General features: G+C 56.9%; 2 protein-coding genes across 3 annotated transcripts; both read right to left on the bottom strand.

Moving 5' to 3' along the window:
- Positions 1-1,435: 1,435 nt before the first annotated feature.
- On the bottom strand, positions 1,436-9,901 carry TMEM235 (transmembrane protein 235). Its single transcript, XM_042914510.1, is given in 8 exon segments — positions 1,436-1,587; positions 1,590-1,667; positions 4,502-4,639; positions 4,806-4,886; positions 6,252-6,275; positions 6,278-6,409; positions 8,848-9,037; positions 9,890-9,901. Coding segments are annotated over 8 exon segments (807 nt in total).
- Positions 9,902-11,071: 1,170 nt separating this feature from the next.
- On the bottom strand, positions 11,072-21,599 carry BIRC5 (baculoviral IAP repeat containing 5). 2 transcript variants are annotated; one of them, XM_042915914.1, is made up of 4 exons: positions 21,411-21,599; positions 20,678-20,787; positions 18,025-18,142; positions 11,072-13,150 (listed from the first exon to the last, which is right to left on the bottom strand). In XM_042915914.1, the coding sequence occupies exons 1-4, from the start codon at positions 21,585-21,587 to the stop codon at positions 13,061-13,063; spliced, it is 495 nt and encodes a 164-aa protein (XP_042771848.1). In that variant the 5' UTR covers positions 21,588-21,599; the 3' UTR covers positions 11,072-13,060. The 2 variants fall into 2 exon arrangements, with proteins under 2 accessions (XP_042771848.1, XP_042771849.1); XM_042915915.1 differs by having other exon boundaries at positions 20,678-20,806; positions 21,411-21,520.
- Positions 21,600-23,516: the final 1,917 nt, after the last annotated feature.

The raw sequence follows: 23,516 nt of genomic DNA, 5'->3' as shown, positions 1-23,516 counted from the left end.
CACTCTTCATGAGCCACACGCGTGTGTTATTTATTCTGCAAAAATTTTTCAGAGAGAAAAACAAGGCTCATCTGCACGTAGCATGAACTGATTTATTGAAGGACAAGTGGGCACACCGTTGCTACCTGGAACGGTAAATGCTAACGCACACACAGGAAGGGAAGCCTTCAGTGGGAGCCCCCAGCGGTGCAGCCCCGAAGGCCCCAAGGAGCTTCCTGTAACCTTTGGAGCGATAAAGGGAGGCTGGGGGAGGGGAAGACAGAGACCAGAGAGGCCGCCATCCCCCGCCCCCACCCCCACACACATCCCAGACTCTGGAAGGTCCTGAACCCCAAATGGGGCTGTCTGGGGCTTCAGGGACCCTTCTCCTCAGGGTCTCCCGCCTTCTCTACCTACAGGAGAGTGAGCGTGTCTCGTGTCTCCCGATGACCCAGGGTCTGCGCGCTGAGCCCCACCCACCTCCGTTCGGGAAGCCGGAGGCGCCGAAAGTTCTGGGCCCTGGTTTCTGCCGCTCTGGGTCACCTCACCATCTGCCACGGCTCCCCCACCCCCAATGGGACTTCGGCACCTGCTTGTTTGGGGCTCCCAGACATCCCGCAGGGAGCTGCAGATGGGAGGAGTGGGGTCCCGGAGTACCAGCCCGTCGGAAGCGGCAGCCCCACCAGGCCCGAGAACAAGGGGGCACAGGTGCATCCAGCCCACGCAGAGCCCTCTGCAAATCCCGGGGGGCTCCCAGGCACCCCTCTTCAGTATCCTCCCCACCAACGCCTGCCCTCGAAGACCAGCGGACAGAACTTAGCCTAGGGGTCCACCTGCCTGTAAGGGCATCTGGCTCTGCCATTTGCTCCGGGATGGTCGGGGCCTCAGACTTCCCTTCTGTAAAATGGGTGAGTGGCAACTCATGTGAAGGGTACCCCGAGAACCTCACAGGCAGACGAGCAGGCGGCCCTCCGCATGGAGGCTGACTCAGTGGGTGTTTAAGGGGCAGTTGCTTCGCTCTCAAACTCACCCCTCCCCAGGTCAAAGGGTAGCTTCTGCGCCTGAGCCAGGGCCCTGGGAATGAGGACAGATGGCTCACCAGGACTGGCGGAGGAGGGCCAGTGCAGGCCCTGCCCGCGAGACGCCAGGGGGCCCGCTGAGCACCCCCGCCCCGGCCCCACTGACGATCTCGGGCCACTTGCTGTCTCTTGCTGGGAGCCCTTCAACTCATGCCTGAGAGGAGGCCAAACCAGCTAGCCCTTAAAGGGCACAAACCGCGCACGGGAGGCCCCCAAACATCTGGCTTTGCCAAGCAAGAGGAGACCGGATCCTTGGCTCTGCCCCCAGCCCCCTGCCCCACCTCCAGGGGTGCCCTCCCAGCCAGAGCTCCAGCCAGGCCTAGGCATGCGAAGGGAAACTGAGCCCCTCTCCCCGCCTCCACTCGCCCCTCTGAGACTCAAATGACCACGGAGTGGGGGACACCTGGCTGCCGGCTCAGGCTGAGGGCTCGGGCCGCTGTGAGCAGGGGGAGGCCGCCGAGTGCCTCCGAGGTGCAACAGTCCCAGACCGGGGCTGCTGACCAGCCGAAGCTGATGCGGACGTCCGGGGGCCGTACTGGTGGGCAGTCTCAGGGAAGGCCAGGTGCGAGTAGCCGGTGTAGATGCTGACCCCCACCAGGGTCAGGGCACCTGGGGGAGGGGGCAGGGGGACCACTCCGCGGGGCTGCCCGCTGGGGCAGCTGCCTAACCAGGTCCTGGCCAAGGCGGTCCTGCAGACACGGCCTCGGAGCCGCTGTCCACTGGCCTTTGGGGGAAGCGGAGGCTCCTATCCAGTCCCCGAACTCACCCCACAAAACCCCTTACAAACAGCACCACCTACACCCCAGCAACGGTCCCGACTCACATAAACCATCTCTGTATCCCAGCACCCTCCTGTATTCCCCGGAGTCCCCAACACACACACACACACACACACACACACACAGCTGGTGACCTCTACTGGGAGTCGGGGGCTCCAGAGCTCTGACCAGGCCCCCTCTTCCTTGCACATCCCCCCGCTTCATTGGGTTACCCCCTCCTCTCTTTCTGGCCCTAGCCTAAGTGTCCGGCCTCTGCAGGCCCTCTCCCCGCCCCCAAGGTCTCCGATCCAGGCCCTGCCTGCCTGATCCCATCACCCCGTCCTCCCCTGAAGCGAACACCCTCCTCCCTCTGACACTCCGACTTTGCACAGGGTGCCGGGTGCAGTGACCCTGTGCCCAGAGGTTCTGGGGCAAGCTAAGAGTTGGGCACTGGGACATTTTCCTGTTCACCCCGAGTCGGAAGGACCAGCCCAGAGAAGCACCCCGTGTCCCACAGCTGCAGGCTGAGCCTACCCTTTGTGCCAACTGTAGGGAAAGCTGGGGGGGGGGGGGCGGGTCCTGACGCCCTCCACAGGCACTTCCTGGCACAGGGTTCCCTCTGGACTCTGCCCAGCCAAGGGCAGGAGGCTGACCGGAGCTGATCTGGATCTCACTGGGGCTCAGAGAAGGGGCGTAGTCCTGGGGTCCCCATATCGTCTGACTCTGTCCCAGCCCTCTGTGATCCCTCACTTGACTGAAGATGGGAAGGAGAAAGGCAGGACTCACGGCCACCAGACTAGGGCTGGGCAGAGCCGCAGCACAAGTTTTGGATTCAATTTGGGGAAGGACGTGAAGCCCCCTGGAGGGGGCCCTGGAACTGGGGTTCACCACCCCGCAGCAGGGCTCGCGAACGGCCGCTCTCAGGCTCCCGCGGGAGCTCTCACGCAGTGGGAGTCCCCAAAACAGAGGTGTCCGTCTCAGCCTGTGGCGCTCAGAGCTCCCGACCAGGCCACCCAGGCTGCCCACTGGCTGCCTCCGTCCAGCCCGGCAGAGGAGGGGACGCGGTGTAAGCTCTGGAGCCTGACTCCCCGCCTGGAACAACCCCCCCACCCTGTCCCCCGGCCCCGGGGACGGGGACAGCAGCTCCAGCTCCTGCCAGACCATTCTCTGAGCCGCTGACCTCCCTCCACCCCTGGCCGGCAACGGAGCCTCAAGCTGGGCAGTGGCAGAACTCATGCTCCTGTCTCGGGGGTGGGGGGGCACCCCGTCCGGCTGGGTGTTCGCCCCCGACCCCTCTGTCCCTCCTCCTCTTATGGCGCTGATGGTGGGGGTAGGTGTGGGGCAAACTGGCCTCAGGCAGGTCCCCTCGGGGTGACATTCCTGTCCCTGAGCCCCTACAGCTAGTGTGTCTGCCATGTGGACGGGCTCCTGTCAATGATGTCAGCTGACCTGTTTCCAAGGAGCCCCCCCCCCCCCCAACCCTGCAAGGAGAGCAGTGGTGCAGCCAGACTGGACCCTGGGCGAGGGGAGCACGTGAGGCGTTGTTCTTTGAAGCAGGTTCTCCCTCCACCCACTGGCCAGCGCCCCTGGTTCTGAGAGCCTAACGCCAAGGTTTCCCGGATACTGTTCCACTCTCTTACTCCTCTCACTGGCTTCCCAAGGTCCTCTTGATTGGATCTGGGCCCACACAGCCGGTCTCTGGGGTCAGGCCACAGCTGATTTCTCCCGCTTTCGTTCTCTAAAGCACACGCACGCCCAGGCTCCTGGTCCCCCAGTCTCTTGGCTCCAGGCAAGCCCGCCTAGTCCGTCTTGACCAAGGCCTCCCACAGGGCACAGCATCCCCTGGGGAGGAGGGGGGCCTGCCCGAGAGGGAGCCCCAGGCCCACATGGTCTGGGTCTCAAGTGCCTCGGCCCTGACAGTAGAGCTGGCCCGGATGCCAGACTCGGCTCAGACCTCACCCCCGACAGCACAGGCCACTGAGGACTGACCCCAAGGAGCCCCAGCCCACCGTCAGTGACCTCCAGCCTTGGGCTTCTGGGGGCACCGGCTGGCTGCCAGGGGCAGACGGCACCAAAAAGCAGTGAAGCTTCCTGCCGACCTTGGTGAATCCTTGACCGTCTCAGCTGGAGGCTGGGACCACAGAGAGGCCTCGGCTGCACCCCTGCAGGACTGCCTGGCCCGGTGCCCAGCAGAGTCTAGATGAATGTCAGCTGATGAACTGTCACCAGTCATCGTCTGGGCTAGGCTGGGGTCACTGCCAAGGACTGTGAGGCCCCTTTTCACCTGTCTTAATGCCTGGCCCTGCCCACTCTCCCTCCTCCTACCAGGCCAGTCTGGGAAGGAGAACAGGTAGGGGTCAGCCCATGCCCTTCCTGCGGGTCTAGTAGGGCAGGTCCTGGGGTCGCCTCGGGGAGCCTCATGCCTCCCATGCCTAGAAGCTCAACCTCGGGGCTCCTCCGTCCCTCGATCTAGGCCCACAGCCAGAACCCCTGCCCCTGTCCCTACTATAAAGGCCTCTACCCCCTGCCCCCGTCCCTATCAAGGCTGCTGCCACCCAAGGTGCCTTTGCCTGCTGCTGCTGGATCCCCAGGGTGGGCCCAGGCTCAGCACAACCGATGGGAGCAGGGAAAGGGTGGCAGGAGAGGAGGCACGCCCCCCCAGGACCCACGGCCCCCAGGACTCACCTCCCAGCAAGAAGTAGCAGCTGGCGGAGAGCAGCAGAAGGACGCTCTGTGCCAGGGAACCGAAGAGGCCGCAGACCCAGCCGCACACGACAAGGACGAGGCTCAGGGGCAAGACCACCATGACAGCTCGGTGGAGGGCTGCCAGGAGCGGGGGCTCAGGGTGCGGGCGGGGACGCGGACCGACCCCCCAAGGCAGATCCGGGTGAGCGCTTCAGAGTCCTGTCGGCCTGGAGGTCCGCCTTCACAGGACAGTCTCACCTGGAGACTGGGGAAGGGACGGGCGTGACTCGGGCCCAGGACTCACAGACGGGGCGCTGCTCCGAGGTGGAGGCATCCGGGCTCTCGCCGGCAAAGGGGTGGCTCAGGGGGACGCAGCTGTTTTGCCCTGCAAAGCAGAAAGGACGCGAAACCTCGTGGGCTGGACACCTGCCGGGCCACCACCCACCCTGTGTTCCTCTGAGATGGGTGGGCCTGTGGGCACGCAGCGAGGTTCCTGCCAGAACCCAGTGGGCCGACCAGTGGCCCCGGAGCCCCGTCAGATTCTCTCCTGGACCCCAGAGCTGTGGCTTCAAATGGGTTTGGAGGGTTTAAGACCTTGTGTTTTGTTTCTACAACATACACACGATACCTACACGGATGCCTGTCTACAGTTTCACACCGCCCTCAACCTTAAGCCCGGGGCCGTGTGCGTGCTCACATGTGGCTTTGTCTGGACAGGAAAACGTGCAGGTCATGTGGTGTCTGACTCCTGCACACACGTGCACACGCGCCCACGTTTGGAAACACACGGGCACACGCACGCGCACACAGTCACACACACAGAGATGCTCACACGTTGATTCATACGCACAGGGACACATGCTCACCACACACATTTACGTGCACACACGCTTGCACTCACACTGACATATGCACACACGTTCGCACCCTCTCACAGATCCTGCTGACCCCCAGGGCTGGTTCTGTGCAGGGGAAGCCCCCCGGGGGGGGGGTGGGAATGCCCTCCTCTCTCTGGACCTGGCAGCATCTATACAGGTCTGAAATGCATGTGGCACTCCTGTTTTGTGCCCGTGTGCATGTCAGACGATCAGGTGGGGGCAGCGGTGTGTGTGTAGAGAGATGGGGGGGGGGGGGGTTGTCAGCCCAGAGCCCTGGCTGTGCCAGGCTCAACCCTGGGGACAGCAATCAAGACACGGCTGGTGGTCACCTTCCCAGGGTGCCTTCCCAGGGGCCCCACACCCCTTGGTGAGGAGGAACCGCAGAGTGGTCCCTGGGTGCCCCGTCCCTGCCTCTGCCCCCTCCTTCCTGCCGCCGCCCCCCACCCAGCTTGCATCCTGAGAAGCATCATTCTCTGCCTCTCCGGCAACGGCAACGACTTGCAGGCTGAGCAAGGACAAGGTCAGGCATCAGCCAGCAGCAGAGCTCACTGAGAGCCTGGGGCTGACCGGTCATCTGTCAAGTACGTGCCGCGGCTCCTAACACAGCGGCTCCTAACACAAGACACCCCACCCCCACCCCGACACACACACCAGGGCGGGCAGGGGACTGGCCACGGCTCCTGCTCCCCAGGCTCTTGGGTCCTTAAAGGGTCCGGCAACACCCCCACCCCCCAACACTTTCATTTCCCGCGCCTGCACTGGTAGCCCGACTGTCACCACCCAGCCAGTTCTGGGAGGGGACGGAGGTGGGGGCTACGGGGGCGCCACCCTGGCCGCGCCCTCTGCGCCCCGGGCCCGCCGCCCCGTCGTACCTTCGCAGACGCGCCAGAGCCCGAGTGCCAGGACCGCCGCGCGGCGCGCCCCGTGCGGTTGCCCGCGTCCGCCACCTCCAGGACGTACCGGTAGTCGCTGGCCACGGAGGCCGCCAGCAGCGCGAAGCTGAGCAGCGCGCCCAGCGGGCCATGCGGGGCTCGGGGTGCAGGGTCCCGGGGAGCGGGGAGGGCCGCGGGAGTGGAAGAGTGCGGGGGGCAATGGGGAGCCGGGAGTGGGGGAGCCCGGCCGGGCAGGGGGCGCCCGGGATTTGGTGAGCCGGGCCGGGGAGTAGGGGGGCAGGGTTGGGGGGACGCGGGGAGCCAGGGCGAGGAGGGGCGCCTGGGATTTGGGGAGCGGGCCGGGGTCAGGGTTGGGCGCGGGGAGCTGGGGCGCGCACGCCGGTGCGTCCGCTCTGAGCCTCTTCGGGACGCGGCGCCCCCTTTTCTGCCTGCGCGCTAGCCTCGCGATACGCACCCCCCCCCCCCGGGCCCCCCCACCAGGTTCGCAGGAAGATCGGTCCCACCTCTCGGCGATGGCGATCGCAGAGCTGGGCCCCAGGAGACAGAACGAAGTCTCAGAGCGGCAGGTAGCGCCGCTGCAGACCTGGGTTCAAATCCCAGCGAACCGAGGGGCCGGCCGCTGGACTGGATCCCGGGACAAATGTCTTAATCGCTCTAAACCTTTGAGTTTTCAGCCTCCAAACGGCCGGGCCGAGGAGGAGGAAGGGTGGGGCCTGCGTCGTCCCAGGAGGGGGCTCAGCAGGCAGCTGACAGCCTGAATGGTGGGAGGCAGCCGCCCCTGGCTGGGGCACTTGGCCGCTGGCTGGCCCTGCGGTCCTGGTCTTAATCGGTCTCCGACTAACCAGAGGGATCCGGTGAAGCGGGTGGGTGGGCAAAGGGCCTAGGCAGGCTGGCGAGGGGGCCGCAGGAGGGTGAAGGCTTGCTTCCAGTTAGCTTCTAATTACAAATGTCACAGGGGGCAGGGCCCAGCTCTGCCTGTCCCTCACTCACTCAGCAAACATGGAGAGGCACCTTCTAGGACACGGTCAGACGCTGTGGGTGGGAAGCAGGGGAGTCTCAAAGGGCCCCCACCCAGGAGCAGGCAATGACTTGCATGGTAGGGAGGGGGCTCTCTTGGGTGCAATTGTGGGTGATGGGGGGGGGCCTCCTCTCTGGGCCCCTGGATGGTGGGTGGCTGCCCCACAGGGCCGGGCAGAGCCTGCAGAGACAGGGTCCGAGGCTGACGTCCACATCGTCACTGAAGGTGGCCCTTCTCGGACCAAGCAGCTTCATGACCCAGGGTCACCCAGGCTCTCGTTTCTGAATGTTCCAGCCCCTTTTCCTCCACTAGGTTTGAGGAATGCAGTCAGGAAGCAGTCATTGAGACACCACCTCAAGCAGCATTCAGAGCCCATGGAATCATTTGGGGTTCCTGCAGGCTGTGCACCTTTCCAAGGCTGGGTTGGGGCACAGAGCAGGCCTAGGGGCTTCCCAGCTGTGGCAGTGTGGGTGCCCCCGCCCTGCTCTGAAGCTGGGGAGTACCTGGGGGGGGGGCTTCCCTCTCAGGGGGCATTGGGCCTGGCAGGTGAAAGAATTCAGCAAACACAAAGCAGGTGTTCTGGGCGAGACAGGCATCTGCAAAGCAGGAGGTGAGAAGGGCTGGGAGCACGGAGGTGGGGCTTGCGGGGCAAAAGGGTGACTAGTGACCCTAACGTTTACCTATAAGGTGACAAGGACCAAGATTGCTTCAGTTGGCTCAAAGCCCTCCTGTGGGCTCGAAGGACGAATCTAGAGACGGGGAGAACCGAGGAGCCCCTCTCTGGCTGTGTGCTCTACACGTTCCTTCCCAGTGACGCCCGCTGTTCAGCCAGAGCTGGTTTCGAAGGGTCTTCTTTGCACCCCCATAAAACTTAAACAGGATTCTGCTGTCAGGGCCAGGGCCAGCACTGCTTGAGGCCACTGCTCCCACAGGGCCACGCAGCTCTGTGCAGAATAGACAAGTATTCCCCCCCCACACCGCAGTGCAGACGGCCAGGCTAGTCTACGCCTCACTGCTTTCAAGTTCAGTGTTTTTAAACCCAATGTGACTAGATTGTCCCCCAGGCAGTAAGCACGGGCCCTCGAGGGGCTACTTTGATGAATTCCCCGTCTCTGTCCTTGGGATGGACCCAAATTATACCCTAGCCTGGCTCTGGAAAAGTGCCACTTTTCAGAGTGACCCCCCCCCCCCCCCTTTTCACCGTTCATCCGTCTTCCATCAACTCTTAACTCATGATTAGAGCTGTCGGCGGGCCACCTGGCAGGCACCACGCCCCTCTCCAGGACATCGCCACCAAAATCAGGGACAGGAGGGACCTGGCCCTAAGTGGGAGGCAGCCAGCCACATACCTAGTCAGTCTCATCCCCGGGGACTGACAGACCTATGAAGGGCTCCTCATAACCAGCTGGGACTTGCCAGCATCTGTCCATCTGTGAGCCTGGTCACCTCTGATGGAGCTTTGCTAACAGGGAAACAGGAAGGTGCCACTGGTGCCCCATCACAGGATGCACCTGCAGTCTCCAGAACGTACGCTTCTGTTCCCTCTGCCTGGCACACCTTTCCCTTCTTTGGTGGGAGGCTGCCTGGCAGCCTCCTCCTTGCTCCCGGACAGACAGCTCAGTTCTTTATCTCCACCCAATGCAGAGTTCATGGTCTTCTCAGCCTCCACACCATACGGCCGTTTGTTGGCCTTGGTCTTCCCGAGTTCCCTGCAGGAGACGAGTCCTCTCTGGCCTTCGTTCAGTTCCTGGACGTAGCAGGCGCACACAGCAGATGCACAGGCATCCGAGTGAACGAGTGGGTACACGTGACCACCGTGAGATCAGGTGGAAAATAACCACAGAGAAGTCAAGGCCCCAGTTTGGCTGGTCAGCTGAAAACGGGCTCAAAATCTGTAGGCTGAGCCCAGGGGTGAGGAAAGCTCTGGCTCAGCTGCTCTGCTCTAAGGGCGAGACTCACCCTGGCTGGGCCCAGACAAGAAAACCCTTTGTGCCGGCAACACTGGTTCACAGCAAGCTGAGCTGCACAACAGAGCCTTCTTTTCTTTCCAATTTTTATCAAGAGAGAGGAAGAGAGAGCACACGCGAGAGCGGGGGGAGGGGCAGAGAGAGAGAATCCCAAGCAGGATCCCCATGGCGAGTGGGTGAGTGCGGAGCCCGATGCAGGGCCTGAACTGTGAGGTCACGACCTGAGCCGGAAACCAAGAGTCGGAAGCTTGACTGAACCACCCAGGCGTCCCAACAGTAAAGATGCTGAAAGCAAGTACAGACATTTTACTGTAGTTACAACGGGACAAAGTGGGTGAAGGGTATACATGGGGCCCCTTCGTACTATCTTTTCAAGCTCCCATGAATCTTCGTTCAAATTTTTAAAAACGTTGTACTGGATCAACGGAAACCCTGGGGAGGCAGGTTTCGGTTCCGTAGAACGAAGGTCTTTTTGACAAAGTCTGAAAAATGGATTTCAAGATAGGCCTCAGCCCCCAGAGTCAGGCGGTTGACCCCGGCCACACCTGAAAGGCCGGGCAGCATCATGAATCAGGGAGGGCCCACCTCTGGGGCCAGGATGCCTGGGTTCAAGCCTTACCCCTAATACTTACTAGTTGTACCATCGTGGATAAGCTTTGCCTCTTTGCAAGTCTACACACACACACACACACACACACACACAATGCAGGTAAGATTACAGGAGGCTTCAGAGGCGATTTTGAGTTATTTTCAAGGGCAATCTGCAAAGAATGGTCAGCACCCCAAAGGGGTGCCGACCTGCAGACAGTGGCAAGTGGCTCCGTACTTGGCGGGTCACTTTTGGTCAGGCCGGCCCTCTTCACAGTGCTGGGGCAGGTGGACGACTCGGATTCCCGAGGCAGACTGCAGGCCTCTAACCGCTAAATCACCCCATCTACCTGACAACCCACCATCCACGCTGAGCGTGGAGCCTGCCTAAGATTCTCTCTCTGTCCCTCTCCCCACTTGCGCTCTCTAAAGAAAGATTAAAAACAAAAACAAAAGACAGAAAATACATTTGTAGACGTGCAAATGCGGGAGGGACTGAGGGTCAGGCTCCAGCACGGTCCCGGTCCACAGCACAGCCCGACAAAGCCAAGAACTGCATCGCTGCCCGCCGTGCAAAGGGCCAGCTTCTCTACAAAGCCAACCTGTAAGGACCAGTTATTAAGGTGAAGTATCCACTTACAGACTGGCACAAATAACCAAAAATAAGCAACTTAGAGGAGTATAGAGGCTAGAATGCTTTCTCCCCCAACAAAACTACTGCCAATAAATATTCTCCAAGATCGAAGGGAAAAGCACACTTTACTCAACGACTGAGATGTGGGGCGCCTGGGGGGCTCGGTTGGTTGAGCGTCCGACTTCAGCTCAGCTCATGACCTCATGGTTTGTGAGTTCGAGCCCCACGTTGGGCTCTGTGCTGACAGCTGGGAGCCTGGAGCCTGCTTTGGATTCTGTGTCTCCCTCTCTCTGCCCCTCCCCTGCTCGTGCTCTGTCTCTCTCTCTCTCTCTCTCTCAAGAATAAAAAGTAAACATTAAACAAATTTTTAAGAAGAAAAAGAAGCCGGAGATGCATCTCGCATAGCTGGTTTACACGTGGAATGGGTCCAGACGACACGCACAAGTGGGCCTTGTGGCCCAGGGCCGGCTTTGTGTCTGCCAAGGCTCAGCCCTTCCCCACACCCGTGTGGGCGGGAAGCAGCAGTTGGCAGGCTAGGGAACCACAACAAAAACCCAACAAGACTTTAAAAACCCAGGAGGAGACCCTGAAATGAAGTGTTTGAAATGAAGTCGTTTTTATTTTTCAGAAATGGCGGGATGACCTCCAACTGGGCCAAAACAACCCACCCTGCAGCTCGATTTCAGAGGGAGAAACGAAATCCGTCCCTGTAACTGCTGTGTGAGCCTCTGGGAGGACAGCAGGGAGAACCGGTGTGGAGACGACGACGTGGACGGGACACGGGTGTGCGGGAGCGAGAAGCGGCAACGGAGACTCGGCCGACCAGGGCCGACGGATCACCCGCAGTGGCCACCGAGTCCCCACACGTCTGAGGCGAGTTCCTGAGCCACTGCCTGGTGCTCGGGGAGGGAGAACCGGCGTGCGGCTGACGACTCAGTCGGGCTGTCTAGTGGCGAAGCAATTTCATAAACGACAATTTCTGCTACCCACCTCCTGCTACCTTGCTCTGTCTCCAGATCGACCGGAGGTTCACCCTGTTTGCCCAATGACTTGGGACGGCTTTGTGCTCACTTAATTGTAGTTTGTGACGTTCTGTGAAGTAACAATTCAAACAAAGTAAGAAAAGGACATTGCAGAACCTCAGAAGCTGAGGAATGCGTCTCACACAGACATCATGACACGAGAAAGCCAGCCGAGGCAGCACAGGTTTCATGACCCCACGTTAGATGAAGACACCACAGCTCAGGTTCAACGAGCGCAGGGACCGGACCCCCGGAGGGCGGCCTGTGCGAGGGCACCGTGGCCGGGGCCCGAGGGAGCACCCCGACTGCCATGCTCATCACCACTGCTCCAACTTGTACATCACATCACCCAGTTGACGGTCTTGTAAAAGACTGCAAACAATATAAACAAGTTCCCTATAAAAACAAGTTTCCCCCCAAAGAGAGGCCCGATCCACCTTTTAGATCATCGATCCCACTGCCTTCCTTGAGGAGGGTTCACATCAGAAAGACACAGGTGCCCTGTCAGCCACCTGAGCCACGTCATGAACAGGAAGCAGCTGTTTGCAGAGGCCCGGGAACACAAAGACCAGGAAACTCCTTCCACGGGTTTCTCGTCCCACCCTGCCTGTCCCCAGCCGTGTGAGGCCTCCTCCAGAGCAGGGAGCCAGGCCTCTAGAAAATGCACTGTCTCGCATCAAGGACCTCTTCCTCACCCGTTTTAGAGAAATGTCACAACCTTGTGGTGTGCCTATGGTGCCCACTGGAGGTGAAGGGATATCTTGGCTTCACTGTCAAGACCTCTGCCCTCCCCCCCCGCACTCCTGCCGTCTGGGCTTCTGTCACACCTCGAGGCCCGAGGCAGTCTGGGGTTGAATTCCACCAGCTCCCCCGGTATGAACTTGAAGATTACAAAGTGACGAGACAGGCGAGGGAGCCCCTTCCCACACTCGGCACCTTCAGAGCTTTGGCAGGGGTGGGATTTTGTATAATCCGCTCTGGAGTATGGGAGGCCAGTGCAGTACCACAGACCTGACGGGGGAAAAGGAAGGCCGCACGACTTGTCGCATCCAGGTGAGGTGACACGGAGTGCTGACCACACGAGACACGCGCGCTAGAAACTTAGATTATTACACAAATAACATCTAAAATGGTCTCCTTCGCTCTCCGTTTGTCCAGTCACAACAGACCCACAGTAGCATTCAGGCATCGAATCTCAGGCTCCACAGCTAGTCAGCCTGAAGCCCAGATGTTTCCCTGTGAAAGGGCTCTGCCCACGAGAACACTCTTCTCACCCGGTCACCCTGGAAAGTCCAGGAACCAACGGCCCAGAAACTACCGAAGAAAAAAGAGAGAGAGAGAGAGACTCCGTTACTGAGCTCAGCAGCACCGGCTGCCCAAAGAGGAGCCCCCGGCACCACTTGCAAGAAAAAAACAAAAGCTTAGCTTAAATATTCTAATTTCAAAACGTGGACGTCCTTTCCTAAGGCGCGGTTAAAGGGCCCCGGAAGAGCCGGTCACTCCGGGGCGCGTGCGTGGGCAGCCGCGCTCCGCTCCGGGCCCAGCGTGGTGGCCGGGGGTCACTCCAGGGCCGCCAGCTGCTCAATGGCACAGCGCACTCTCTTTGCAGTCTCTTCAAATTCTTTCTGTTTATGGTTGGTTTCCTTTGCCTGGAAAAAAAAAAAAAAAAAGGCCACGTGAACCTGAACTGAGCTTCCCAATCACACCCTGCAGGCAAGATCAAAAGGGGAAAATAAGGAAGCATTTACCGAGCACCTAAGTAAATCGGGTGCTGTGCCAGGGCGGGGACACCCAGCCATACGGGGTGAACGTGCTGATTCAACTCAAGGGCCTGTCATTTAAACTGCACCCCAATAATTATAACAGACGACATTTGCGCAAGCACCATGCCACCTGCTTCACACACACGAACTGCTTTATTGTTCAGCGTCCCCGTGAGGCAGGCGTATCATTATTTCCATCATACAGATGAGGAAACCGAGGGCCAGCGACGTGTCCAACCGTCTGTGGAAGGGCCCTGCTCTCGACCAGCACCCTGCACGGCTTCCGAAGCTCCCCCAGGTGAAGTCCAGAGCCCTCTCCTTGTCCACTCAGAGACACTGCTGAACATCAGCTTTCTCCTTAAAACAGAAGAACTTCTTTTGCCGCCAGGCGCTCCCGGAACCTGCCTTCCGACCTTGTCATTCCCCTAAGCGTTCTCTCCAGGAGAACAAATGCCGACCTCATTAGCAGATCCAGGGACCTTTTCCCCTACCCTAATCTGTGTTCTCCTGGGCTTCTCTGACACATTAAAAACGAACAGACCTTTATTGGGTTGAATTTGTTTTCTAGGGGCAGCTGCCTCTTGATTTCAGCTCAGGTATGATCCCACGACCATGGGAGTACTCTGCGTGGAGCCTGGAGCCTGCTTAAGATTCTCTCTCCCTCTCTCCCCTTCTGCCCCTCTCCTCCACTTGCACGCATGACCTCTTAAAATATATATATATATTGTTGTCTAATTAGAGGCTAACTTAAAACAAAAAAATTACTTTTCAAGGGGCCCCTGGGTGGCTCAGTTGGTTAAGCCTCTGACTTAGGCTCAGGTCACGATCTTGCGTTCATGGGTTCAAGCCCCACGTCAGGCTCTGTGCTGACAGCTCCAAGCCTGGAGCCTGCTTCTGATTCTGAGTCTTCCTCTCTCTCTGCCCCTCCCCTGCTCACACTCTGTCTCTCTCTCAAATATAAATAAGAATTAAAAAGAATTACTTTTCAATATGTACTTTTTTGGATATCTTACTATTGCTGCATGTATAAGGCTAAAATTACTAATTAAAAAATTACTTAAAAAAATAAGATTTAACATGAAAAAGGGAAAACAGCACATGACAAAAAACAGTGTGCCTAGTAATGGAGCCTCGTCTTTACTGACAATGGAAAGATGACAATGGCTTTTTTTTTGTTGTTTTTAAAGTAATCTCTACACCCAACATGAGGCTCAAACTCATGACCTACACACATCAAGAGTTGCACACTGTCCCGACTGAGCCAGCCAGGCGCCTGGCCCATGGCCTTGCAAAATATATTTTTTATTTACTTTCTTCTTCTCTTTCAAAAAAGCCTAAAATTAATTAAGCCCCTATGTACACAGTCTGTAATTTAACCACCACGACACGGAGGTCAACATCTCCATTTTATCTATTTTCTTAATAAAGGTGGATCGAAGCAAAATTCAGAAACTCACTATGAAAAACACAATAAGGGGCACCAGGCTGGCTCAGTCGGTTAAGCGTCCAACTTCGGCTCAGGTCACGATCTCGCGGTTCCTGAGTTTGAGCCCCTCGTCAGACTCTGTGCTGACAGCTCAGAACCTGGAGCCTGCTTCGGATTCTGTCTCCCTCTCGCTCTGCCCCTCCCCAACTTGCGCTCTGTCTCTCTCAAAAATAAACATTAAAAAAATTATTAAAAAAATAAGTAAGTTAAAAAAAAGCATATTAAAACTCACTGAGCACACATGTGCTATCTGGAGCTTAGGACCCCTTTTTCCTTCCTCTCGTGCCTCACTTTATCCTCACTGTTGGTGCCCACAAACTCAAGCCTGGCACTTCTCTGCTGCTCCCATATGAAGTTCGTCCCCTGAACAGATTTATTTTCTAATTGGTTCCACTTTATTTCATTTTTCTCTAAATGCAGAGGTGGCCATGCAGCAGCAGAAAACGAGTCACAGGGCATGTGGCGTGCTCCCAAGTTAGCCCCCCGACAGCCCCGGCCGTCTACCGATGCAGCACGCGTTCTGTGCGTCGGGACCCGGATGGGCTGCTCGTCGGTGATCCCGTCACGCTGCCTGGCGCCTCACATTTAAATCTGGGGCCTCAGAAATCCACAGCCTCACAGCAAACATTTGTCCCTTCGGTATTCGTGTAACCCAAAACAATTATTCCATCGTGTTCTTTTGCCAGAACGTCTGGCAATCACATAACCGATTTAATAAATCATTCAAAGTTTCAGCCTCCAACCTTATTTACCCCTACAAAACATGAGGTTTGCGTGCCAGCCCGCCTCCAGGAGGGCGGTACCCTAGAGTGCCCACCTGGGTGCTCCAGGGCGAAGCAGACAGGCCTCTGGTGATGCCGGTCCCCTGCACTTGGCTCTGACTCGACGTGACCATCCATTCACATGGAAACGTGCATGGGGACCCGAGGGGACCCGAGTTTTATTTTATATTAGCGATAAATTATTTGCAGCAGGGGCGTCTGGATGGCTCAGTTGGTTGAGCTTCCAACTCTTGATTTTGGCTCAGGTCACGGTCTTGCGGTTTGTGGGTTCGCGCCCTGCTTGGGATTCTCTCTCTGCCCCTCTCTCTGCCCCTCCCCTGCTCATGCGCGCATGCGTGTGTGCTCTCTCTCTCTCTCTCTCTCTCTCTCAAAATAAGCGAATAAACTTAGAAATTATTCACAGCAAATCACAACTGGCTGACACTCTACAACACCACGTCCAGCAAAACCTCTCGCAATGACAAAAACACCACGCAGTGCAGCAGCGACTGGCCGCATGCAGCCGTTGGACAGGTGAGATGCTGTTTGTATGACCGGAGCACCGAATTCTGCATTTTACAGAATCTTCGTCATAAAAGCCAAGGGTGGCCGACGGCCACGGTGCTGGGCAGCACAGCTCTAGAACGTCACAGTGCTATAGTTGAGCGCCACGGGCCGACAGAAACTCTCCTGTTTGGAAGTAGTATAAACCAAATAAGGAAAGTCTGAAAGCTTACGCTTTGCATTCTTCTTTAAAATACATAAATTTAAAAATGATCTGGAAGGAAACACATCCGTTAACGGTGGGCACCCTAAGTATAGAGGTAGGTAGGGCTTTTGATTCTTCCTTACAGGAATTTATATCATTTATTTTATAATTAAAGTAATAAAAATAAATGCATCATGTTAAAGTATTTCCTTATCCTGACTTGAGGAGAACAAAAGCAGCCCTTGGGGGAAAGCAAAGCATTTTCTTCCCACCCCCGCACTTCGGTCCCCTGGACGTTCACCTGGTCCGGTTCCGCCCCACCGCTGTGCACGCAGACGCTGGTGACCGGGCGTCTCTCGGTGGGCTGCCCGCTCCAATGAGCCCCCTCTCCCCACGGACTGACTGCCCTCACCCAAGAGCCCCCACTTGACATCGTTTTGTCTGTTTCAGCCGCCCCGGGTCACACATCAGCCTCCCTCCTGCTTGCCAGAGGACGGCTTTCTCACGACTGTCCCCGAAGTATACAGGCTGCTCTGTCACCTAGAATGGGGTCGGCCGGCTGTGGCCTGCGGGACACATGGCTTGTTTCTCATACAGTCATTAGGCGAAGGATGGTTTTCGCGTTTTTAAACGGTTGTGAGAAGAACAGGAATACTACCTAACAGAAACCAGGCGGCCCGCGAAGGCCCCCGAAGGCCCGCGAAGGCTAAAATACCTCGGCACTTCACAGGTGTGCGGGCCCCCAGCCGAGAAGGCTGTCCCCAGCCCACTTCCCGATTCCAACACTGCGGCTCCCGAGGCCCCCACGAGTCAACACCTCTTCCACACCTTGCTATACTGACCACCAATTTCTTCCCCCTTCCTAACAAAACATAACTGGTCCTCAGCATTTAAAACCTACCCTACTGGAACTATTTCGGAACCATCTCTAAAAGGGAACGTCCTTTTCAATCAAAAAAGGACCTCAGAAACCGGGAGGGCGGGGCAGATCAGCCTTGCATTTTGCAGCAGGGAAAGTTGTGGCCAAGGCTGGTCTCAACCCGCAAAGCCCACGAGTGGCAGGGACAGAACCAGGACACTGACCGCCAGCTCAGTGCTTCCCTACGGTATCAACCCCCGAACGTCTGTGCTCTGTAACACGGCCATACTTAGCAAATAAAACTCTGAAAAAAAAAAAAACAAAAAAAAAAACCCAAGTAATTTTTTCGTATACAACCATACAAAACATGAGCTCTACTAAGAAACTATTCCCTGTGTACCTGAGATTCAGACTTAACGGGGAGCCCCGATTTTCTCTACGGTCTGGGCTGCTGGGTTCCCACGCCTTAGTGGGTCCGCAGGTTCACCCCTCTCCTCTCCGGATACCCTAGGATGCCTGTCCCCAGGTGAAAGTTCACTTGCAGAAACCCAAGGTCCTTTCCCCCAACACCCACAATGCTCCTTCCCCGAAATGGCGCTACGTGCTCCCAAACCCTCTGTCCCCACCGCGCTCACACGCCACATGAACGGCCTCCCACAGACCGCCGCCGAAGGCAGGAGCGCCAGTCTAACCACCGCCGTCCCACCACCAAAGGCACCTCACGCTAAACACAGGAGGGAGCACGTTTCTCTCCCATCTGACTGCACGACCCCAAGGCCACATTCCAGGACAGATGCTTTCCTGTCCTTTGTATCCTCACATGTGCATCCGAGGGGCTTCAAATGTTAACTGAGGAGAAGAGCCCCTCCAAAATGAGGGGCGGGGAGCTCAGTGGTACAGGTGCTCAACAGCTTGCCCTTGGTCCTTATTCCCGATAATACATACAATTTTGTTCTTGGCTCTCTCTTTGTCCAGTTTCAAAAATTCACTGAGGGTCAATTCTTCAAACTGCTTCTTGACAGAAAGAAAGGCACAACCAGATGAATGCTTCTTATGTTCCTCTCTAGAAAAATCAATACAGGAGCACGTCAGGAGAGAAGAGTCGGGGAGAGGGAGAAAAGCAACCGTCTGTCACCAACACCCGCCACCCCGCCTCACGGGACACGCCTCCCTCGGCTTCCGGACCGCAGTGCGAAGTGCACAGGGCCAGCGGGAGGTCCCGGTACACCCTGCCGCACAGCCCGTCTCTGCCCCCTCACCCCCCCCCCACCCCCGTGGACGTCTCCCCGCCACGCTTGGGGCGGATGGGTTTTATACGGAGTCCCGCATAAATGAATAGGCATTTCAACAAATAGGAAGCGTGACACGGTGTGAGCGCAGAGGTAGCACACGCCAAATCCCTCTAAAATCCTCAAGGAAGGAACTGTTTGAAGTAATGTCATTTCCCTGGAATTGCTACATAATCTGCTGGTCCCGAATAAGGGCACCATCGGCCGGGCTTCTCCAGGGGACTCCTCGGCTTCACTCTCTGTGCTGGGACTTTTCCCTACACAGCGGACAGCAGTGACCACAACAGTACCGGAATGAACGCACAGCCACACAAAGACCCAAAGGACAGCCCGCAGAAACCAGCCTCTGAAAATATTCTAGCACTGGGAAACTCACTCCCGGGGTGCCTGGGTGGCTCAGTCCGTTAAGTGGCCGACTCTGGACCTTGGCTCAGGTCATGATCTCTCGGTCGTGGGATCAAGCCCCATGTTGGGCTCTGCCTTGGAGCCTGCTCGGGACCCTCTCTCTGCCCCTCCCCCACTCGCACAAGCACACTCGCTCACGTGCTGTCTCAAAATAAATGAATAAACTTAAAAAAAAAATTTCACTGGCAAGAATACAGCCAGTACTTTGCCAGTGATCCCTGGTATGATCACCACGCCATCCCAGTCAACAATGGGTCATGAGAGCAAACACATTAGTGAAAACAGCAACTCTCTTCTGGCCAAGGAGAGACAACTCGGGTGATTCTCTAGAGGAAAATATTAAAGTTATGGAAGCAATCGGTCCCGACAGGGAAAAAAAGGTGAGAAAAGAATGTGGCATCAGCATCACATACAGAAAGTCAGCTGTCACTGTCTATCTGAACATATACACAGAATTTTTATTTATTTTATTTGTTTATTTATTTATTCTTTAACGTTTTATTTATTTTTTTTTTTAATTTTTTTTTTTCAATGTTTTTTATTTATTTTTGGGACAGAGAGAGACAGAGCATGAACGGGGGAGGGGCAGAGAAAGAGGGAGACACAGAATCGGAAACAGGCTCCAGGCTCCGAGCCATCAGCCCAGAGCCTGACGCGGGGCTCGAACTCACGGACCGCGAGATCGTGACCTGGCTGAAGTCGGACGCTTAACCGACTGCGCCACCCAGGCGCCCCACGTTTTATTTATTTTTGAGACAGGGAGAGACAGAGCATGAACAGGGGAGGGTCAGAGAGAGGGAGACACAGAATCTTAAACAGGCTCCAGGCTCAGCACAGAGCCCGACGCGGGGCTCGAACTCACAGACCGTGAGATCATGACCTGAGCTGAGGTTGGCCGCCCAACCGACTGAGCCACCCAGGCGCCCCATATACACAGAATTTTTAAAAGTAACTAGATGCCGGGGCGCCTGGGTGGCTCAGTCAGTTAAGCGTCCGACTTTGGCTCAGGTCATGATCTCATGGTTTGTGAGTTCGAGCCCCGCGTCGGGCTCTGTGCTGACAGCTCCGAGCCTGGAACCTGCTTGGGATTCTGTGTCTCCCTCTCTCTCTGCCCCTCCCCCACTTGTGTTCTGTCTTTCTGGGCGCCTGGGCGGCTCAGTAGGTTAAGTGTCCGACTTCAGCTCAGGTCATGAGTTCGAGTCCTGTGTTGGGCGGCCGGTTGTCAGCAGAGCCCCCTCTGTCCCCCTCTCTCTATGACCCTCCCCTGCTTGCGCCTGCTCTGTCGCTCTCTCTCAAAAAAAAATAAAAACATTTAAAAGGGTGGTTTCTGTGGTACGTGAATTACAGTTCAACAAAGTTTTATTTAACTAAAAAAATTGTAATGTTTATTTATATTTGATAGAGACAGGATGTGAGTGGGGGAGGGGCGGAGAGCAAGGGAGACGCAGAATCCGAAGCAGGCTCCAGGCTCCGATGGGGAGGGGGTGGGGTGTCCTCGAACCCATGAACGGCGGAGATCATGACCTGAGCCACCCAGGTGCCCCTCAATAAACCTTGAAAAAACTCTGTAACCAGGGAAGCACCTGGACACCCCCAGGTCACAACAGGATCCGCTCCTCTATTCTGTCAAACCTGAAGGGCATCAAGTACCGAACCCTAAGAACGAGCCTTTCTTCGGCATCCACTCTGAGGGCCGTTTGGCCACATCAGGTGTGATTAGGTTGAAAGCACCACCGGGGCACCGACACACAGACTCATCCATCTGCGGTAACTGTTTAGGGCACAAAATGAAATTGCAAAGCCGGGCCCCATCGCTAAGTTTTTGCAGGCCCCGCGCACAACAAAAGCCGGGGGTGGAGCCGGGGCTCCCTGGAAGCGGCAGCGAGGCGGCCCGGGGGACTTACATGGGGTCATCGTCTGGCTCCCAGCCTTCCAGCTCCTTGAAGCAGAAGAAACACTGAGCCAAATCGGGCTCGTTCTCAGTGGGACAGTGGATGAAGCCGGCCTCGGCCATCTGCAGGGGAGAGTTGAGGCTCAGGCGCTGGCGGGGGCGCTCCAGGCGCCCAGGAGCCCACAGAGGGAGGGGTCGCCCGGGATTCAGGAGCCCATAGAGGGAGGGGTCGCCTGGGACCGGAAGGCCACAGAGGGAGGGGTCGCCCGGGATTCAGGAGCCCATAGAGGGAGGGGTCGCCTGGGACCGGAAGGCCACAGAGGGAGAGGTCGCCCCGGGGGCCCGGGAGTCCACAGTGGGAGGGGTCGCCCCGGGGGGCCCAAGAGTCCACAGAGAGACAGGTCGCCCGGGAACCGGAAGGCCACAGAGGGAGAGGATGCCTCGGGGGCCCGGGAGTCCACGGAGGGAGAGGTCGCCCGGGATTCGGGAGCCCATAGAGGGAGGGTCTGCCCAGGACCCGGAAGGCCACAGAGGGAGGGGTCGCCTGGGACGGGAAGCCCGCAGAGGCAGGGGTCGCCCGGGATTCGGGAGCCCGCAGAGGCAGGGGTCGCCCGGGATTCGGGAGCCCGCAGAGGCAGGGGTCGCCCGGGATTCGGGAGCCCGCAGAGGCAGGGGTCGCCCGGGGGCCGCGTCGGGGCCCTGGGGAGGGGCGGGCCTGGGGCCGGCGGGGGGCCGTGGGGTCTCACCCGCTCGGGGTGCAGGCGCAGCCCTCCAAGAACGGCCAGTTCTTGAACGTAGAGATGCGGTGGTCCTTGAGGTAGAGCTGCCAGGCCGGAGGCAACGACGAAGCGCCCATCCCGACACCGCAACCGCCGAGCGCTGACTCGATTCAAATCCGGAGGTTGGCGGCCGTCGCGGGGCATGTCGGGAACGCACGGTCCCTGAACGCGCCGCCCGCGGCCTTCTGGGAATGCAAGGCTGGGCGGCGCGGTGCCTGCTGGGAGTTGTAGTCCTTCCGCCGCGCCCTGCGCCGTCCCCGCCGGCGCTGGTCCCTTCCCCCACGTAGCGCTTTCCCGAATGATTGCAAAGTCTGGTGAGAAGAGGGGCTGAGGAGGCGCTGGAGTCCCTGTGACGGGTTCAGGGACTGGCCCCTGTCGAGCACATATAAATTAAGCCTGTGCCCACTAAACACTCACTCCCCTTTTTCATAAGTTTTTGTAACAAATATTTAATTCACAGATCAAGCTTTTGGCTAAATCAAATTTTACCGATAACAGCTTCTGCCAGTTTGAGCCTTCTAGGTTATTTGTACCACGTTCCTATTGTCTGGAGTCAACATTTTAACATCTAAATGTAGTACCTGAAAGAAAAAAATCTCGAGGCTTTCATCAGCGTTAGTAAAGACACTGAGCATGTGCAGTTTTGGCCGTTGTCAGACTAATTTTGTTCATTTCTATGGGTAACAGTCTTTAAGAATTGGATCAGAAACTGGTAGCCTGCACGGGCCCCTGGCGGGCTCAGTGGGTGGAGCCTGTGACTCTTGATCTTGGAGTTGTAAATTCAGACCCCTCGTGGGGTGTAGAGATTATTTAAATAAGTAAACTTAAAAAGGAGAAAAAAAAGTTAGTAGCTTGCATTTATTTCCTAGCCTAATGCACAAGAAAATTGCGAGCAACACGCGCTTGTTTTAAACTGCACTGCTGGGATTACGAGGGAGGCTGATCATCTCAAACCTGTCACTTTCATCTTGCCTGTGAATTGCCTCTTCATGTCTGCTTTGCTGTTGGGTTAATGACATTTTTCCTACTGCCGGGTGAGTTTTTATTCAAAAGGCCCTTAGCCTCATTTGTCCTGCCCTCCGTGCCCTGGACCCCAGTTTGTTGTCTTTTCACTCTGTCCTATATTTTTTCTTGCAGAAGTTTTAAATTTTTATGCCGTCATATTTATCACTCCTTTTCTTTTTGACTTTTTTTTTTTAGTTTGTTTGTTTATTTATTTATTTATTTATTTATTTATTTATTTATTTTGTAATCTCAACACCCAAAGTGGGCCTGAACTCAGCACCCACCCCCAACCCCTCCCCAGTCAAGAGCCATGGGCTCTTCTGACTGAGCCAGCCAGGTGCCCCTGACTTTTATTTTTTGTTTCTGGCTGGCTTCTTTTGTTTTGTTTTTGCCACGCTTAGAAAGGCTTGTTCTGCTCTGAGATGATTTAGAAAAGGTATTCATTGAAGATTTCTTTTGGTTTTCTTTTTTATTGTTAAAGTCTTGATCTGAAAAAAAAAAAAAAGTCTTGATTCTTTGAGAAGTATATCAATGGAAGGTGCACGAAACGGGTTCAGATTTGTTTTCCAAGATCTGGCCAGTTGCCCCCACACTGTCCAGTAAGTGGCTTTGAACAAAGGCAGGTTTGAAACACCACCCGAGTCACATGCTTAGGTCCACTATGTGCTGGGGGCCCATCTCTGCAGCGTTGTTTCTGCCCATGGGTCTGTTTGCTCCTGCTCTAGCTAGATTTTTTTACAGGTGAATAAACGGAGACCCAGAGTGGCTGGTGGGAGTCTGGAAAGGACAGGGAATGAATCCAGTCTCCAGGAACAGAGCTCTGAGCAGCTCCTGGCTGCTAGGCAACCAAAGAGGGCCAAGACAGGCCCCCACCTGCTCCACAAAGTCAGGAGAGTTCTAGAGGGCTTCACTGCCGCCCCAAAGCTTCAAGTGAGCTTGAAGGACAAAGGGACAGAGAAAGAACTGAAGTCCCTGAAGGCATCACTGACCTCCCAGACCTGGGCGTCCAGGAGGGGCCGGGGGCAGTGGCAAACTTGGGAGAGAACAAGGAAAGAGAGGGAGGGTGGG

Source organism: Panthera leo, chromosome E1 (assembly GCF_018350215.1).
Source record: "Panthera leo isolate Ple1 chromosome E1, P.leo_Ple1_pat1.1, whole genome shotgun sequence".
NCBI lineage: Eukaryota > Metazoa > Chordata > Mammalia > Carnivora > Felidae > Panthera > Panthera leo.
The sequence above is the reverse complement of the archived record's forward strand: the minus strand, read 5'-3'. Positions and strand labels throughout refer to the sequence as shown.

Bases quoted from the DNA above. Each gene is read 5' to 3' on its own strand.
- BIRC5 (XM_042915914.1), bottom strand. From the start codon at position 21,587: ATGCCCCGCGACGGCCGCCAACCTCCGGATTTGAATCGAGTCAGCGCT. The intron at 20,788-21,410 runs GTGAGACCCCAC...TCTCCCCTGCAG, and splicing joins TGCGCCTGCACCCCGAGCGG to ATGGCCGAGGCCGGCTTCAT. The intron at 13,151-18,024 runs GTATGTATTATC...TTTTTTTTCCAG, and splicing joins AGAGAGCCAAGAACAAAATT to GCAAAGGAAACCAACCATAA.